General features: G+C 61.8%; 1 protein-coding gene across 7 annotated transcripts in view; it reads left to right on the top strand.

Moving 5' to 3' along the window:
- The window catches only part of PLEC (plectin), a 165,845-nt gene that overhangs the window by 19,224 nt on the left and 126,882 nt on the right, over positions 1 to 19,739 (top strand). For 6 of the 7 annotated variants that reach the window (XM_075124834.1, XM_075124831.1, XM_075124829.1 and 3 more), the window contains one exon: positions 12,964 to 13,159. In XM_075124834.1, the coding sequence (XP_074980935.1) occupies positions 12,964 to 13,159 (196 nt within the window). Of the gene's footprint in view, positions 1 to 7,087; positions 7,161 to 12,963; positions 13,160 to 19,739 lie in introns of those variants that run through there. The other variant, XM_075124836.1, reaches the window with a different exon arrangement.

Genomic DNA, 19,739 nt, shown 5'->3' with positions numbered 1-19,739 from the left:
CTCCCTTCTCCTGATGAGCCCTGCTGACGGCTTCTTTTCCTGCCCTCCAATCACCCCTCCTAGCTCTTCTCTGAACCCCGCCCGGTGTGTCAACATCCCTGTTGAAGTGGCAACATCCGGACCTGGGCTCCCCTGGGCCATGCACCGCGTGCATACAGCCTCCCTCACGAGCTGGCTACTGAGGCCCGCAGACAGTACTGACTGGTGGGGGGCTGCAAACCCCAGTGAAACCAGAGCCGGGCCATGGGGGCGCTTGGCTGAGACTCGCCTGGGGAAACACAGCTGAGGGCAGCTGGCCTAGTGCTTCGGGTGGGGAGGACCTAGCACTCTAGGCTGCCTGGCGCTGGCCACCGCATGCCTGGGGAGCAGCTAACGGGCAGCACGAGTGGCTGAGAGTGCCGGGGAGAGGGCCAGCCCTGATGCTGCGGCGATGGACTATATAAGTACATCTGAGTTTCTGTTGGCAGATTGTAGCCAAAGAGACCGGTGTGGTTTTGGGGGCTGCACTCTCAGCAGCCCCCTGCAATAGGGCAAAGCCCAGGAATGATTGTAGGGAGCAGCCCTGGGCCCTGTGGGTGTGTTTCCCCCCCACCCCTGGGTGCGTGCAGGGGCTGGGGTTCCCCCTAGCTGGGAGGCTGTTCCCTGGGGTGGCAGGATTCAGGGTGAATCTCTCTTGGGGGCTTGGCACAGCCCCTCCCTCCTAGCGGGACAGGGTGTGGCGAAGTCTGGGCAGTCACGCTTCAGCAGCCCTAGTGCGGTTAGTACCTGCCTAGGCAGCCTCGGCCCAGCTCTCTGGCCTGCGCAGGGTTAACCTCGGGGGCCCCGGGGGGAGGTGTCTCTGGGCATGGGGAAGGTTAAGTCCCGAGGTCGGGGTGGGGTTCCAGAGGGATCTCTCCTCTCTCTGGGCATGGCGCAGGGAGGGTTAATGCGGCTTGGCGCTCTCCTGTCTGTGCATGAGGCCGATAGGCCCTGCTCTTCCCTCTGGCTGGGGCCAGCGCTGCTCTGGGCGGGGCGTGGGGGAGCCGGCTGCCGCCTCGTCCTGGGCAATCATGCATGGAGGGCTGGCGCTGAGAGATCCTGACATACCCCCCGCCCACTGCCTGACACTCCCCCACTGCCTGACATACACCCACACAGTGACACCCCCGCCTGACACACACTGCCTGACACCCCACCCACTGCCTGACATACACCCACACAGTGACACCCCTGCCTGACACACACTGCCTGACACCCCACCCACTGCCTGACACCCACTGCCTGACATATACCCACACAGTGACACCCCCGCCTGACACCCACTGCCTGATACCCCACCCACTGCCTGACACCCACTGCCTGACATATACCCACACAGTGACACCCTCGCCTGACACACACTGCCTGACACCCCACCCACTGCCTGATACACACACCCTGCCTGACACACACCCCTCCTGACACTCCCCCACTGCCTGACATATACCCACACAGTGACACCCCCGCCTGACACACCCTGCCTGACACTCCCCCACTGCCTGACATATACCCACACAGTGACACCCCCTGCCTCACACACACACACCCTGATACCCCACACACTGCCTGACACCCACTGCCTGACATATACCCACACAGTGACACCCCCGCCTGACACATACTGCCTGACACTCCCCCACTGCCTGATACACACACCCTGCCTGACACTCCCCCACTGCCTGACATATACCCACACAGTGACACCCCCGCCTGACGCACACTGCCTGACACCCACTGCCTGACATACACCCACACAGTGACACCCCCGCCTGACACATACTGCCTGACACTCCCCCACTGCCTGACATACACCCACACAGTGACACCCCCACCTGACACACACTGCCTGACACCCCACCCACTGCCTGACACCCACTGCCTGACATATACCCACACAGTGACACCCCCGCCTGACACACACTGCCTGATACCCCACACACTGCCTGATACCCACTGCCTGACATATACCCACACAGTGACACCCCCGCCTAACACACACTGCCTGAGACACACACACCCTGCCTGACACCCACTGCCTGACATATACCCACACAGTGACACCCCCTGCCTGACACCCCCTGCCTGAGACACACACACCCTGCCTGACACTCCCCCACTGCCTGACATATACCCACACAGTGACACCCCCGCCTGACACACACTGCCTGACACCCCACCCACTGTCTGACACTCCCCCACTGCCTGACATATACCCACACAGTGACACCCCCGCCTGACACACACTGCCTGACACCCCACCCACTGCCTGACACCCTGTCACGGAGTCCCTGGGCGATGCTCTGGAACTGCTCCCCATGAAGTCAGTCAGGACTCTGGGGTAGTCGCCTTTCTGTGAGCAGCCTGTCTTCAGGACACACAGCTCACACAGCTTCCACCTTCCTGGGTCTGACCTCAGAGCATTCAGCATCCTCTGCCTCTCCGTGCGCTTTCCCCCAGCGAGTCCGCTCAGGCGGGGCTCCTGGGGAAGCCAGAGGGTCCTGCACCCCAACTTTGCAGTCAGACGTGACTCTCAGCCAGCCAGTAAAACAGAAGGTTTATTAGACGACAGGAACATGGTCTAAAACAGAGCTTGCAGGTGCAGAGAACGGGACCCCTCTGCTGGGTCCATTCTGGGGGGCAGTGAGCCAGACAACCAGGTCTGCACTTCACTCCATGTCCCAGCCAGCCCCAAACTGAAAACCCCCTCCAGCCCCTCCTCCTCTGGGCTTTGTTCCTTTCCCCGGGCCAGGTGGTCACCTGATTCCTTTGTTCTCCAACCCTTCAGCTCTCACCTTGCAGGGGGGAAGGGCCCAGGCCATTAGTTGCCAGGAAACAGGGTGTCGGCCATTCTCTGTGTCCAGACCCCTGCACACACCTGCCCTCTAGGGCTCTGCAATGATCATACACCCTTACCCCACCCCCTAGATACTTAAGAACCGCCTAGGGGAAACTGAGGCACCCCCCCACTATTCAGAGGAAACATTAAGAACAGTCCCACTTCGTCACATCTCTCCCCCCTTCGAGATCGAACTGAGCGGGGTCACTTTAGCCGGTGACCTGGGGAAGTTCGAAGCCGTTCCCATGGATGCCCCAGCATCTCTCCCATTCCTTGGTAGGAGTTACACCAGGCCCTTCCAGTTTCACGCCCTCCCTTAGGTCAGGGGTGGTCGATAGCACTCGCAGGCCGCATGTGGGAAGGTTTATGCAGCCCATGCCCTTTGGCCACCCCAAGAATGACTCCCCATTGACCATCACCTTCTGCTCCCACTGGAGGTCCGGGTGGCCTGGCCCCAGGAAACTCCACACAGACATATAGGTTGGGGTCAGGAGTGGGAGCCTGTCCACATCCCCAACCATCTGGCTGACGGAGTCTATGGCCTTGGGACCCAGCAAGGGAGCTAGACACCGGGGCTTTTCCGCAGGGTCCCCTTGGTTGAAATCACCAGCCTGCTCAAAGGCAGTGAGGTGGGCATCCACACACCCCCCCTCCTTAACCAGGGGCAGCAATTTAGTCTCGAGGTTCCCTGCGGAACTGGCCCCCCGGGATCTATCCCCACTCACCCCTGGGAGGTCCCCTAGGCCTCTCCGCTCCCCCACCGCCAGTTCATGCTGCTGCTGCTTCTGCAGCTCTTTCTCGGGCTCTCGCTGTCTCCCAGGGTCCTCTTGCTCTCTCGGACTCAGCTCCAATCCCGTCCCTCTCCAATCCCCAGATGGGGAACCCGATCGTGAAGACCCCCGTCTGGTCGGGGACAGGAGTCTTGGCGATGCGGGGCTCCCGCTTCAGCTGCTCCCAGATCCTGCTATAGCCCCAGTTGGGGTCAGGAATCTGTTCCTTAGAGCGGTCATCCTCCTCCAGCTGCACGATTAACTCTGCTTTGGTGAACTTTCCAATGCTCAACCCTCTCTTTCTGCACAGAGTTACAATGTCCTTCTTAAGGAGACGGTGACAGGCCATCACTCCGCTCCTCCCAAGTTGTTGTGGACTCACAGGCCTGTGTGTTCTCAGCTCCCCACGGTTTCCAGGGAGAACCCCTAGTGTGCCAGCCCTTCTAGAGGTCACCACCTCTTTGCCAGGGTCGAGCTGCAGACTCCTCCGCCCCTTGGACTGCTCGCTGCAATCCCCAGGGGAACCCTGTTACTGCACAGTCCTTCTCGCTGGTCACACACTCCCAGGGGTTAACCGCCCCCCGAAACCGCTCCTCTCTGAGCCTTCAGCAGGCCTGGTCCTCAGCAATCCCCCTTCGTGTTACTGCTCCCCAGTCACTTACTGCAGGAAGCACCATCCACGGGGTGCAGTACATCCCACCACTGCCACCAGTTGTCACGGAGTCCCTGGGCGATGCTCTGGAACTGCTCCCCATGAAGTCAGTCAGGACTCTGGGGTAGTCGCCTTTCTGTGAGCAGCCTGTCTTCAGGACACACAGCTCACACAGCTTCCACCTTCCTGGGTCTGACCTCAGAGCATTCAGCATCCTCTGCCTCTCCGTGCGCTTTCCCCCAGCGAGTCCGCTCAGGCGGGGCTCCTGGGGAAGCCAGAGGGTCCTGCACCCCAACTTTGCAGTCAGACGTGACTCTCAGCCAGCCAGTAAAACAGAAGGTTTATTAGACGACAGGAACATGGTCTAAAACAGAGCTTGCAGGTGCAGAGAACGGGACCCCTCTGCTGGGTCCATTCTGGGGGGCAGTGAGCCAGACAACCAGGTCTGCACTTCACTCCATGTCCCAGCCAGCCCCAAACTGAAAACCCCCTCCAGCCCCTCCTCCTCTGGGCTTTGTTCCTTTCCCCGGGCCAGGTGGTCACCTGATTCCTTTGTTCTCCAACCCTTCAGCTCTCACCTTGCAGGGGGGAAGGGCCCAGGCCATTAGTTGCCAGGAAACAGGGTGTCGGCCATTCTCTGTGTCCAGACCCCTGCACACACCTGCCCTCTAGGGCTCTGCAATGATCATACACCCTTACCCCACCCCCTAGATACTTAAGAACCGCCTAGGGGAAACTGAGGCACCCCCCCACTATTCAGAGGAAACATTAAGAACAGTCCCACTTCGTCACACACCCACTGCCTGACATATACCCACACAGTGACACCCCTGCCTGACATACACTGCCTGATACCCCACACACTGCCTGACACCCACTGCCTGACATACACCCACACAGTGACACCCCCGCCTGACACACACTGCCTGATACCCCACACACTGCCTGACACCCACTGCCTGACATATACCCACACAGTGACACCCCTGCCTGACACACACTGCCTGAGACACACACACCCTGCCTGACACTCCCCCACTGCCTGACATATACCCACACAGTGACACCCTTGCCTGACACACACTGCCTGACACCCCACCCACTGCCTGATACACACACCCTGCCTGACACACACCCCTCCTGACACTCCCCCACTGCCTGACATATACCCACACAGTGACACCCCTTGCCTGACGCACACTGCCTGACACCCCACCCACTGCCTGACACCCACTGCCTGACACTCTCTGCCTGAGACACACACACCCTGCCTGACACTCCCCCACTGCCTGACATATACCCACACAGTGACACCCCCGCCTGACACACACTGCCTGATACCCCACACACTGCCTGACACTCCCCCACTGCCTGACATATACCCACACAGTGACACCCCCACCTGACACACCCTGCCTGACACTCCCCCACTGCCTGATACACACACCCTGCCTGACACACACCCCTCCTGACACTCCCCCACTGCCTGACATATACCCACACAGTGACACCCCCGCCTGACACACACTGCCTGATACCCCACACACTGCCTGACACCCACTGCCTGACATATACCCACACAGTGACACCCCCACCTGACACACCCTGCCTGACACTCCCCCACTGCCTGATACACACACCCTGCCTGACACACACCCCTCCTGACACTCCCCCACTGCCTGACATATACCCACACAGTGACACCCCCGCCTGACACACACTGCCTGATACCCCACCCACTGCCTGACACCCACTGCCTGACATATACCCACACAGTGACACCCCCACCTGACACACCCTGCCTGACACTCCCCCACTGCCTGACATATACCCACACAGTGACACCCCTTGCCTGACGCACACTGCCTGACACCCCACCCACTGCCTGACACCCCCTGCATGAGACACACACCCTGCCTGACACTCCCCCACTGCCTGACATATACCCACACAGTGACACCCCTTGCCTGACGCACACTGCCTGACACCCCACCCACTGCCTGACACTCTCTGCCTGAGACACACACACCCTGCCTGACACTCCCCCACTGCCTGACATATACCCACACAGTGACACCCCCGCCTGACACACACTGCCTGATACCCCACACACTGCCTGACACCCACTGCCTGACATATACCCACACAGTGACACCCCTGCCTGACACACACTGCCTGAGACACACACACCCTGCCTGACACTCCCCCACTGCCTGACATATACCCACACAGTGACACCCTCGCCTGACACACACTGCCTGACACCCCACCCACTGCCTGATACACACACCCTGCCTGACACACACCCCTCCTGACACTCCCCCACTGCCTGACATATACCCACACAGTGACACCCCCGCCTGACACACACTGCCTGATACCCCACCCACTGCCTGACACCCACTGCCTGACATATACCCACACAGTGACACCCCCCGACTGACACAGCCATATACTGACACCCCCCCCCCCCCACTGCTTGAGACCCACTGACTGAAACACACTCAGACACCGCCTGACAGCCCCCACTGACATCCCCCAATGACTGACACCCACACCACAGGCCGCCTGACACGCCTCCCCGACTGACACTCCCCCCTGCGCAGAGACACCGGGGCTGGCGCGCACCCCCCGCGCTCCCAGACCCACGGAGCGCGACCCGCACAGAGACACCCGCGCCGCGCGGGCAGCCGGGCACTGCGCGCGCACGGGCAGCCGGGCACTGCGCGCGCACGGGCAGCCGGACACTGCGCGCGCACTGGCAGCCGGACACGCGCTGTGCGCGCACCCACTGCAGGGCTGCAGCGCAGCGCCGCCCCGCCCGCCGCGGCCCCCACCCCAGCCCCATGCTCTGCCCGGGCGCGGCGCGGCGGACCCGGAGGCGGTGAGTGGCTCCGTCCGCCCCAGCTGAGCCGGGGGAGGCGCGGGGCGCCCCGACGCGGCGGTGATGGGCTCGGCCCCCGGCTGGCCGGGGGGCGCGTGGCGGCAGGGCCGAGGGGGGGACCCCGGAGCCTGGCACCTGCCGAGGACAGGCCCGGGCGCGCAGCCAGCGGGGCGCGCAGCCCCCGGAGCCCATCCCCGGGGTCCCTGGGCTGGGAGACGCGTGGCCCCGGGCCCGCCGCCCCCGCCCGGCTGCTCGGGCTCCCTGCCCGCCTCTGATTGGCTCCCGAGCCCGTGTCCAAGGCAACGGGGAGGTGCGAGTCTGCTCATCCCGCTGGGATGGAGGTGGCAACCCCCCCGGCCCCCCCCCGAGCAGCCAGGCTGATGGGTCCGTGCAGAGGTGGGTCATGGCAAGGGGGACCTGGCAGGGATGTGGGCGGTCTGGGGGCTCCATGTGGGGTCAGGGGAGCCCGGGGAGCTTGGCAGGGACCTGGGGGCTCGGGGGGGGGGGGGCCCGGGAGCTTCACAGGGGTGTGGGAGCCCTGGGCCTTGTTGCTGGGGGGGTCGGGGCCCGGGAGCTCAGTGGGGTGTGCCTAGGGGCTTGGCAGGGGTGTGGGAGTGTTGGGGCTCTGTGTGGAGTCGGGAGTGCCAGGGGCCCGGGGGCTTGGTGCAGGGGATGCCAGGGGCCCGGGGGCTTGGCAGCAGGGAATGCCAGGGGCCCGGGGGCTTGGCGGCAGGGGATGCCAGGGGCCCGGGGGCTTGGCGGCAGGGGATGCCAGGGGCCCGGGGGCTTGGCGGCAGGGGATGCCAGGGGCCCGGGGGCTTGGCGGCAGGGGATGCCAGGGGCCCGGGGGCTTGGCGGCAGGGGATGCCAGGGGCCCGGGGGCTTGGCGGCAGGGAATGCCAGGGGCCCGGGGGCTTGGCGGCAGAGGGTGCCAGGGGCCCGGGGGCTTGGCGGCAGAGGGTGCCAGGGGCCCGGGGGCTTGGCGGCAGAGGGTGCCAGGGGCCCGGGGGCTTGGCGGCAGAGGGTGCCAGGGGCCCGGGGGCTTGGCGGCAGAGGGTGCCAGGGGCCCGGGGGCTTGGCGGCAGAGGGTGCCAGGGGCCCGGGGGCTTGGCGGCAGGGGATGCCAGGGGCCCGGGGGCTTGGCAGGGGTGTGGGAGTCCTGGGGCTCTGCGTAGAGGCGGGGGTGCCAGTGGCCTGGAACCTTGGTGGGGATGTAGGAGGCCCGGGGGCTTGGCGGCAGGGGGTGCCAGGGGCCCGGGGGCTTGGCGGCAGGGGGTGCCAGGGGCCCGGGGGCTTGGCAGGGGTGTGGGAGTCCTGGGGCTCTGCGTAGAGGCGGGGGTGCCAGTGGCCTGGAACCTTGGTGGGGATGTAGGAGGCCCGGGGGCTTGGTGGCAGGGGGTGCCAGGGGCCCAGGGGCTTGGTGGCAGGGGGTGCCAGGGCCCCGGGGCTTGGCAGGGGTGTGGGAGCCCTGTGGGGTGAAGCCCGGGTGTTGCAGCACCTGCTCCATGGGTGCTGGGGGGCAGTGCGGCCTGGTGGGTGCCGAGCTGTAAGGTGGTTTGAGTGAGGCAGCTAGGGAGCCATGACTAAGGGGCTCTCCCCACATCAGAGTCCGTGCCATAACCCCTGCTCCTTGGCTTCGGCCTGGGTTGACGCCGTGTTTCCCTGTGGGTTGCCGTGACATGGCTGTGAGCTGTGACCGCTGGGCACAGAGCCAGCATCCTGGCCTGGCCTCACAGATCGGGGCCTGCACTCAGGGATCCTGCACCTGCCTTCTCTATGCCAGGCAGCCTCTGCCCAAGGGCAGTGCTGCCTTGACAGGAGGGGCTGCAAGCCTCGGGGAGCCCCGTGGCCTCTGCACCAGAGACCCCCCGCCCCAGGGACAGTGTCCGTGCAGCAGGGAGGCGTGCGTGGATGTGTCCGGGCCCGTCTGTGGGTGTTCCTGGGAGATGGAGCGCTTCGTGGCAGCAGCTGAGCGAAAGTCGGAGAAAGCCTGGGCGAGCCGCGAGCGCTGCTGCAGGGCTCAGTGCGTGTGGGGGGCTGCGGGGCTCAGTGCGTGTGGGGGGCTGCGGGTGCGGGGCTCAGTGCGTGTGGGGGGCTGCAGTTGCGGGGCTCAGTGCATGTGGGGGGCTGCAGGTGCAGGGCTCAGTGCGTGTGGGGCAGTGTAGGTGCAGGGCTCAGTGCGTGTCGGGGGGCTGCGGGGCTCAGTGCGTGTCGGGGGCTGCGGGGCCCAGTGCGTGTGGGGGGCTGCGGGTGCAGGGCTCAGTGCGTGTGGGGCAGTGTAGGTGCAGGGCTCAGTGCGTGTCGGGGGGCTGCGGGGCTCAGTGCGTGTCGGGGGCTGCGGGGCCCAGTGCGTGTGGGGGGCTGCGGGTGCAGGGCTTAGTGCGTGTGGGGCAGTGTAGGTGTGGGGCAGTGTAGGTGCGGGGCTCAGTGCCTGCAGGGGGCTGCAGGTGTGGGTGGGTGGCTGTGGGTGTTTGGGTGCAGTGGGGCTGTAGGTGTGTGTTTGTGGGTGTTTGGGTGCAGTGGGGCTGTAGGTGTGTGCGGGTGGCTGTGGGTGTTTGGGTGCAGTGGGGCTGTAGGTGTGTGTTTGTGGGTGTTTGGGGGCAGTGGGGCTGTAGGTGTGTGCGGGTGGCCATGGGTGTTTGGGGGCAGTGGGGCTGTAGGTGTGTGCGGGTGGCTGTGGGTGTTTGGGTGCAGTGGGGCTGTAGGTGTGTGTTTGTGTGTGTTTGGGTGCAGTGGGTGTTTGGGGCTGTAGGTGTGTGCGGGTGGCCGTGGGTGTTTGGGTGCAGTGGGGCTGTAGGTGTGTGTGGGTGGCTGTGGGTGTTTGGGTGCAGTGGGGCTGTAGGTGTGTGTTTGTGGGTGTTTGGGTGCAGTGGGTGTTTGGGGCTGTAGGTGTGGGTGGGTGGCCGTGGGTGTTTGGGTACAGTGGGTGTTTGGGGCTGTAGGTGTGGGTGGGTGGCCGTGGGTGTTTGGGTGCAGTGGGGCTGCAGGTGTGGGTGGGTGGCTGTGGGTGTTTGGGTGCAGTGGGGCTGTAGGTGTGTGTTTGTGGGTGTTTGGGTGCAGTGGGGCTGTAGGTGTGTGCGGGTGGCTGTGGGTGTTTGGGTGCAGTGGGGCTGTAGGTGTGTGTTTGTGGGTGTTTGGGGGCAGTGGGGCTGTAGGTGTGTGCGGGTGGCTGTGGGTGTTTGGGTGCAGTGGGGCTGTAGGTGTGTGCGGGTGGCCGTGGGTGTTTGGGTGCAGTGGGGCTGTAGGTGTGTGCGGGTGGCCGTGGGTGTTTGGGTGCAGTGGGGCTGTAGGTGTGTGCGGGTGGCTGTGGGTGTTTGGGTGCAGTGGGGCTGTAGGTGTGTGCGGGTGGCTGTGGGTGTTTGGGTGCAGTGGGGCTGTAGGTGTGTGTTTGTGGGTGTTTGGGGGCAATGGGGCTGTAGGTGTGTGCGGGTGGCCGTGGGTGTTTGGGGGCTGTAGGTGTGTGCGGGTGGCTGTGGGTGTTTGGGTGCAGTGGGGCTGTAGGTGTGTGTTTGTGGGTGTTTGGGTGCAGTGGGTGTTTGGGGCTGTAGGTGTGTGTGGGTGGCCGTGGGTGTTTGTGTGCAGTGGGTGTTTGGGGCTGTAGGTGTGTGTGGGTGGCCGTGGGTGTTTGGGTGCAGTGGGGCTGTAGGTGTGTGTTTGTGGGTGTTTGGGGGCAGTGGGGCTGTAGGTGTGTGCGGGTGGCCGTGGGTGTTTGGGGGCAGTGGGGCTGTAGGTGTGTGCGGGTGGCTGTGGGTGTTTGGGTGCAGTGGGGCTGTAGGTGTGTGTTTGTGGGTGTTTGGGGGCAGTGGGGCTGTAGGTGTGTGCGGGTGGCCGTGGGTGTTTGGGGGCTGTAGGTGTGTGCGGGTGGCTGTGGGTGTTTGGGTGCAGTGGGGCTGTAGGTGTGTGTTTGTGGGTGTTTGGGTGCAGTGGGTGTTTGGGGCTGTAGGTGTGGGTGGGTGGCCGTGGGTGTTTGGGTGCAGTGGGTGTTTGGGGCTGTAGGTGTGTGCGGGTGGCCGTGGGTGTTTGGGTGCAGTGGGGCTGTAGGTGTGTGTTTGTGGGTGTTTGGGGGCAGTGGGGCTGTAGGTGTGTGCGGGTGGCCGTGGGTGTTTGGGGGCAGTGGGGCTGTAGGTGTGTGCGGGTGGCTGTGGGTGTTTGGGTGCAGTGGGGCTGTAGGTGTGTGTTTGTGGGTGTTTGGGTGCAGTGGGTGTTTGGGGCTGTAGGTGTGTGCGGGTGGCCGTGGGTGTTTGGGTGCAGTGGGGCTGTAGGTGTGTGTGGGTGGCCGTGGGTGTTTGGGTACAGTGGGTGTTTGGGGCTGTAGGTGTGGGTGGGTGGCTGTGGGTGTTTGGGTGCAGTGGGGCTGTAGGTGTGTGCGGGTGGCCGTGGGTGTTTGGGTGCAGTGGGGCTGTAGGTGTGTGCGGGTGGCTGTGGGTCTTTGGGTGCTGCTGTATCTCTCGCTATGGGGAGGTGCCCAGCTCTTTGTCCTGGTGCCATCACTGTGGTGTCTGTGCCCAGCACGTGGCTGGCGCCTGGCCTTGGTGCAGGGATCTGTTCCTGCCCCCTCCTCCCCTGCTGGGTGTGCTGGTGTGTTAGATGGGCAGACTGGGTGGTGGGGGGAGGAGACAGTGGGCGGACGGGCGTGCACAGATTGGGCTAGTGTATCAGATGGGCAGACTGTGTGTTGGGTGGTCCGGTGTAGGAGACACCGGGCGGGGGGTGTGCACAGAGGCTGTGCTGGTGTGTTAGATGGGCAGACTGGGTGGTGGGGGGAGGAGACAGTGGGCGGACGGGCGTGCACAGATTGGGCTAGTGTATCAGATGGGCAGACTGTGTGTTGGGTGGTCCGGTGTAGGAGACACCGGGCGGGTGGGTGTGCACAGAGGCTGTGCTGGTGTGTTAGATGGGCAGACTGGGTGGTGGGGGGAAGGAGACAGTGGGCGGACGGGCGTGCACAGATTGGGCTAGTGTATCAGATGGGCAGACTGTGTGTTGGGTGGTCCGGTGTAGGAGACACCGGGCGGGTGGGTGTGCACAGAGGCTGTGCTGGTGTGTTAGATGGGCAGACTGGGTGGTGGGGGGAAGGAGACAGTGGGCGGACGGGCGTGCACAGATTGGGCTAGTGTATCAGATGGGCAGACTGTGTGTTGGGTGGCCCGGTGTAGGAGACACCGGGCGGGGGGTGTGCACAGAGGCTGTGCTGGTGTGTTAGATGGGCAGACTGGGTGGTGGGGGGAGGAGACAGTGGGCGGACGGGCGTGCACAGATTGGGCTAGTGTATCAGATGGGCAGACTGTGTGTTGGGTGGTCCGGTGTAGGAGACACCGGGCGGGTGGGTGTGCACAGAGGCTGTGCTGGTGTGTTAGATGGGCAGACTGGGTGGTGGGGGGAAGGAGACAGTGGGCGGACGGGCGTGCACAGATTGGGCTAGTGTATCAGATGGGCAGACTGTGTGTTGGGTGGTCCGGTGTAGGAGACACCGGGCGGGTGGGTGTGCACAGAGGCTGTGCTGGTGTGTTAGATGGGCAGACTGGGTGGTGGGGGGAGGAGACAGTGGGCGGACGGGCGTGCACAGATTGGGCTAGTGTATCAGATGGGCAGACTGTGTGTTGGGTGGTCCGGTGTAGGAGACACCGGGCGGGGGGTGTGCACAGAGGCTAGACTCCTGAAGGAGGGTCAGGCTGCATGGTGGGGTGTCTCTGAGTCCACGGGTGCGTTGGGCTCGCTGGGGCATTGCATGGCTACTGCAGCAGGGTGTGCCCGGGCAGAGCTGGCGTGGGGATCTGGGCTCTGACGCTCGCCTGCCCTGCAGGAGCTGATGTCCGCTGGCAGGAAGGAGAAGCCTAGGATGGCGGAGGAGAGTTCAAGTGGTAGCAGCAGCTCCCCCAGCCCTGGGGACACTCTGCCTTGGAACCTGGCCAAGCACCAGAGGACCAAAAGAACCAAGTCGTCCTCGGGCAGCGGGACCGTGCTGGACCCGGCGGAGAGAGCCGTGATCCGGATCGCAGGTAGGGTGTGCTCGTGACGCCAGTGGAGGGCTGGATTGCGCTTGCTCTGGGCGGAGGGTCGTAGTTCTCCCCCCCTGGACGTGGTGAGAGACAGCTGCTGTGTGACCAGTGCAGCTGGACTGGCAGATCACCAGCAGCCATTGTGAATGGGGGACCGTCACCCGAGTTTCTAGTGGGGTCCCCCGGGATCTGGTCTCAGCCCGGCGCTATTCAGTTTCTTTATCAATCATCTGGGAGAAAACAGAAAATCACTGCTGGTAACATTTGCACCCACACCAAGCTGGTGGTGCGGTAAATACGGGGCCAGTCCGGATCGGCGGGTTTCGTGGCCCCCACATGGGGGCCTGGCGTGTCACAGCGCGGGGTCACACGGCTGGGAACAGAGACCGTGGGCCCCAGGTGTCAGATTGGGGGCTGGCTGCTGGAATGTAGGGGGCGTGACAGGGGACCAGCTGAACCGGGGCTCCTGCGCGATGCTGGGGCTATGAGATGAATGTGATCCTGGGATGTATAACCAGGGAACCATCGAGTAGCGCACGGAGGTGGCGTGACCCCTGCGTGTGGCTTGAGTGAGCCCATCCTTGGGCACTGGGCCCAGTTCTGGTGTTGGCACTTCAACAAGGACGTTGGCAAATTGGGAAGGATAGTGAGAGGTGTGGAACACCGGCCTCCCGGGGAGAGACTAAAGAAGCTCCGTCCAGTTAGCTTATTATCCAAGAGACGTTTTGGAGGTGACTTGGGCACGTCTACAAGCTCTTACAGAGGAGGAGATTTCTGATGGCAGACGGCTGTTCAGTCTGGCTGTAAGAGGCAGAACGAGATTTGATGTTGGGAAGTTGAAGCCCGGCAAATTCAGACTACCCGGAAGGTGCAGTGTCCTGTCAGGGAGGGGAATTAGTCACTGGAACAGCTCACCTAGGGAAGTTTAGGCTTTTACAATGTGCAGGTGACGCCGCATGGGGAGGGTGAAGAGCATTTTGGAGGGCAGGATTAGGATTCAAAAAGACTTTAACAAATAGGAGAATTGGTCTGAAATCAGCAAGATGAAATTCCTTCGACAAGTGCCAAGTGCTAGGAAGGAAAAACCAGATGCACAGCTACAAACAGGGGAGTAACTGGTGGATGGAGAGCGGCTGAACGGGCTGTGGAGGTTCTAGCGGGTCACAAACCCCATCGGAGCTCTCTGTGTGAGGGTGGTGCTATAGCTGTGGAGGGCCCAGGACAGGAGAGAGAGAAGGTGATGTTTTTACTCAGGGGAATCAGTTGTTCTCTGTGGCCACTACTTTCCCACTCTCAGGATTAAGCTCTGGAGCAGGCGTTCCAGGGAGGTTGTGGGGTCCCTGCGTCGTTGATGGTTTTTAAGAACAGGCTGGACACACACCTGCCAGGGCTGGTCTAGGGTTACTTGACCCTGCCTCAGTGTGGGGGGCTGGACGTGACGCTCTCTCAAGGTCCCTTCAGCCCCACGTTTCTGTGATTCTGGAATGGAGGATTCTCCATCGCTCGCAGACTGTAAATCCAGACAGGGTGTCCCGGATTTGCAGCAGGAGTCACTGGCTGAGGGGCTCTGGGTTGTGGCTGTGAAGAAGGATTGGGGGCTGAGGTGGGGTGGGGAATCAGCTGAATGTGATCCGTATGCGATGCTGGGGCCAAAGGGCTAATGCGATCCTGGGATGCACAGACAGGGGACTCTCGAGTAGGAGAAGAGAGGTTATTTCACCTCGGTATGTGACCCTGGGGCGAGCGCCGCTGGGAAGCTGGGTCCGGCCCATGGTTCAAGAAGGACGTTGATAAATTGGGGAGGGGTCAGAGAAGAGCTACGAGGGTGATTAAAGGCTTAGAAACCTGCCTTAGAGCGAGAAGCTCCGGGAGCTCCGTCTCTTTAGCTTAACAAGGAGCCGGTCCCGGGGCGACTTGGTCCCAAAGTGCCTGCGTGGGGAACAGAGATTTGACAACGGGCTACTCAGGCTAGCACAGGAAGGTCGAACATGATCCAACGGCCAGAAGCCGAAGCAGGAAATAAGGCCTAGTTTTTAGCAGTGGGAGTAACTAACCACTGGAACAACGTCCCCTGGGTGCTGGGGGAGTCTCCAACACCGGCAGTGTTCAAATCCAGACGGGCTGTTTGTCTCCACGCTCTCCTTCAGGAGCTCCTGTGGGGCAGGGCTCTGCGCCGTGTGACACGGGGTCAGACCGGATGGTCACAGTGGGCCCTTCTGGTCTTAAACTCCATGAACAGAACCGATAAATGTCCGGGCCATGTTGTGGGAACATAAGAGCGTCCGTACTGGGCGAGAAAACAGGCCAACTAGCCCTGTCTCCAGCAGTAGTCTCAATCAGAGCTTCCGGGGGAGTTAACAGAACAGAGCAATTATGGAGTGACCCACTGTGACGAAGTAGGAATGTTCTTAATGTTTTCTCTGAATACAGTGTGGGTGCCTCAGTTTCCCCTATGTCTTTCTTAAGTATCTAGGTGGCGGGATAAGGGGGTGTGATTGTTGCAGAGCCCTAGAGGGCAGGTGTGATGGTGTCTGCACAGAGAATGGCCGACACCCTGTCTCCTGGCAACTGATGGCCTGGGTCCCTCCTCTGCAAAGGTGCCATCTGAAGGTGTTGGGTCCTGTTCTCTGCACCTACAAGCTCTGTGTTAGACCGTTTTCCTATTGTCTAATAAACCTTCTGTGTTACTGGCTGGCTGAGAGTCACGTCAGACTGCGGAGTTGTGGGGCAGGACCCTCTGGCTTCCCCAGGACCCCGCCTGGGCGGACTCGCTGTGGGAAGCGCATGGAGGGGCAGAGGATGCTGAATGCTCCGAGGTCAGACCCAGGAAGGTGGAAGTTATGTGAGCTTCTTGCCCTGAAGACAGGCTGCTCCCAGAGAGGAGACTTCCCCAGAGTCCTGACTGGCTTCGTAGGGAGCAGTCCCAGAGCATCGTCCGGTGGCTCCGTGACACCCCCCCCTGTTTTCAACTCCCAGCTTCTGCCAGTCAGAGGTTGAGGGTTGCCCCAAACATGGGATTTCATCCCTGACCATCTTGGCCATTCCAACGTCCCACGGCATTGAGTTCCCCAGGTTAGCTGTGCATTGGCTGAAAAAATATTTCCTCTTGTTTTGTATTAAACCTGCTGCCTGTTAATTTCATCGGGTGACCTCTGTGTTTTTGTGTTGTGGGAAAGGTTAAATAACTTCTCTAGTCACTGTCTCCACCCCAGTCATGATTTTATAGTCCTCTGCCTTACCCCGCTTAGTCATCTCTTTTCTAAGCTGAGCAGTCCCGGGTTTTGTAATCTCTCCTTGTGTAGAAGCTGTTTCACACCCTTGATCATCTTTGTTGCCCTTCTCCGAACCTTTTCCAAGTCTAGTAGATCCTTTTTGAGATGGGGCTGTCACGGAGTGTGGGGGAGTCCAGGCCCTGCACCCCTCTTCCTGGGATTCACTGAGACTCTCAGCCAGCCAGTAAAACAGAAGGTTTATTGGACAACAGGAACACAGTCCAAAACAGAGCTTGTGGGTACACCCAGGACCCCTCAGTCAAGTCCTTCTGGGGGAGCAGGGAGCTTAGACCCCAGCCCTGGGGTTCCCTGTGTTCCTCCACCCAGCCCCAAACTGAAACTAACCCCCCCCAGCAGGCTGTCTCCTGCAGCCTCTGTTCACATTCCTGGGCAGAGGTGTTACCTCCCCCGCCCCCTCCTGGCTCAGGTGACAGGCTCTCAGGTCTCCCATCCCCAGGGCACATTCCCAGGTCAACACTCCCCCCTCCCTGCTGCATCCTCACAGGGGCGACCCCGTCAGCAGGCAGTATTCAAGCTGTGGACATACCATGGATTTATATCGAGGCAATAGAATATTTTCTGTCTTATTCTCTATCCCTTTCTTGATGATTTCCGACATTGTGTTCGCTTTTTTGACTGCCACTGCCCATTGAGCGGATGTTTTCAGGGAACTCTCCATACTGACTCCAAGATCTCTTTCCTGAGTGGGAACAGCTCACTGAGACCCCATCATGGTGTACCTCTCGTTGGGATGATGTTTTCCAAAGTGCATTATTTTGCACTTACCAATGTTGAATTTCATCTGCCATTTTGTCCCCCAGACACCCTGTTTTGTGAGATCCCTTTGGAACGGGGGAGTCTCCAGTAGGGCAGAGGGCCCCCACACTGCACAGAGACCCCTGGAACGGGGCTCCCTGGAGCAGTCGCTCCCTGCAGACAGTCCTGGGACCCTGCAGGGGAGCAGCAGCTTACTGGGGGCTGCTGTTGTGTATGGCAAAGCACCCTGGGTTGCGGGGTCTGGGTTGGGGCGATGCTGCACCAGGAGTGGGGCAGCTCTGGGGAGGTGGGGAGCTGCATTGAGAATGGGTGGGGCTGGGTGCGTCCATGGCAGCATGGGGCATCGCTGCACTGAGGGGCGCTGTCGGGGGTGGCAGCGTATTGGGGGGCGGGAGCTTCCCCACGGGGAGTGCAGCTCTGTCAGGGATTGCGCCCCCTTCCCCTGCCGGAGCTCACTGGGCAGTTGCTGTGGGGCGGGGTCAAGGGGGCACAGGGCTGTGGGGAGCCGGCTGAGCCAGACTTGCAGCCGCTCCTGTAACCAAGAAGATGCTCTGAGTGGAGGCTCCCTCTGCCCAGCCGGGGGAAGAGCTGGAGGGAGCCGGTGGCTGGCGTTCCCTGTGGGGGGACGCCCATGAGGGTGCATCTATCTGGGGAGGGGCCCAGCAGGGTAGGCTGTGGGGGCCGCACAGAGACTAGTGGGGGGCCCTGGCTCCTGTGCAGAGCCCCCCTGCCGCACCGGGCACCCTGGGAAAGCCTCTCCTGGGGGTGCCTGGAGGGTGGCAGCCCCGCACCGCCCTGTGCTGGGGTTTGCCCAGGGTCTCCCTGCAGTGACAGCAGCTCCCATTAGGGGGCCCCCTGACACTGAGCAAAGGGGGTGTGGGGGCCGTGCGGGGTCCTGGCTCCCTGCCCCGGCACCCGCCTCTGCCAGCTGGTGGGTGTGTGGGAGGCCGGCCTGTCCCGCAGCTGGGTACCGTGCCCCAGCCCCGAGAGCTCGGGGTGCTTCAGCGATGAGTGTAGGGCCGGGGGCCCGCGGGCGTCAGCCACGGTCACCCCCAGCCAGCAGCCAGCATGGGCCTTCGGGAGCACCCAGCTGGGGCCTGGTGCGGGGGTGCCGGAGACGGGCCCTCCCCCTTCTCCCCCGGGCCTGGTGTGGGGGCGCTGGAGACGGGCCCTGCTTTCCCCTAGGGTGCTGTGTGGGGTGCTGAAGACAGCCCCTCCCTCCAGACCCTGTGGCCCCATGAGCCACATCTCACTGTGCTAGGCCAGGGGTGGGGGAGACGTAGGGCAGGCCTACCCTGCCCCCATCACGCCCCACTGTGCCAGGCCAGAGGACACACGGGGAAGACAGAGGGACCCCAGCCCCCATGTGTCCAGCTGTGCCAGGCCCGGTGGGGGTCAGACACAGACAGCATGGCAACAGCTCAGGTTTCGGGGCACCGGGATGGGGACTGGGAGTCGTCCCCCGGGGTGTGGGCTCCTTTCAGACCAGGATGGGCAGAGCCCAGTGACCGGACCAGAGGGCCCCCAGGCCAGGTGTGACAAAGTGGGACTGTTCTTAATTGTAGAGAGAGTGGTCGCTTTGGATGAGCTATTACCAGCAGGAGAGTGAGTTTGTGTGTGTGGTGTTTGGAGGGGGGTGGGGGGGTGAGAAAACCTGGATTTGTGCTGGAAATGGCCCACCTTGATTATCATACACATTTTAAAGAGAGTGGTCACTTTGGATGGGCTATTACCAGCAGGAGAGTGAGTTTGTGTGTGGGGGGGCGGAGGGTGAGAAAACCTGGATTTGTGCTGGAAATGGCCCAACTTGATGATCACTTTAGATAAGCTATTACCAGCAGGACAGTGGGGTGGGAGGAGGTATTGTTTCATGGTCTCTGTGTGTATATAAAGTCTGCTGCAGTTTCCACGGTATGCATCCGATGAAGTGAGCTGTAGCTCACGAAAGCTCATGCTCAGATAAATTGGTTAGTCTCTAAGGTGCCACAAGTACTCCTTTTCTTTTTGCGAATACAGACTAACACGGCTGTTACTCTGAAATTAATCAAGAAAGTTTCAGTTCCTAACAGCCAGAAATTTTCTGTTGTGAATGGATCCACTGACTGTCCTGTTGAAAGATCCAGTGTGGATAGCTTTGAGAAGGTCTGAGATGGAGTGAAAGCTGTTAAGAAAGTTAAACAATCCTATAACCAAGTGGCTGTGTTTGGCCAGCTTGTTGGGGGAAAGACCCAATCCCAGTTTGACCCCCTGGGGTTTTGGGGGTGGCCAAAGGGCACAGGCTGCATAAATCTTCCCACATGCGGCCTGCGAGTGCTATCGACCACCCCCGACCTAAGGGAGGGCGTGAAACTGGAAGGGCCTGGTGTAACTCCCACCAAGGAATGGGAGAGATGCTGGGGCATCCATGGGAACGTTGGTGGCTTCGAACTTCCCCAGGTCACCGGCTAAAGTGACCCCGCTCAGTTCGATCTCGAAGGGGGGAGAGATGTGACGAAGTGGGACTGTTCTTAATGTTTCCTCTGAATAATGCC

Source organism: Caretta caretta, chromosome 2, assembly GCF_965140235.1.
Source record: "Caretta caretta isolate rCarCar2 chromosome 2, rCarCar1.hap1, whole genome shotgun sequence".
Taxonomy (NCBI): Eukaryota; Metazoa; Chordata; order Testudines; family Cheloniidae; genus Caretta; species Caretta caretta.
This window is presented reverse-complemented; position numbering and strand designations above follow the sequence as displayed.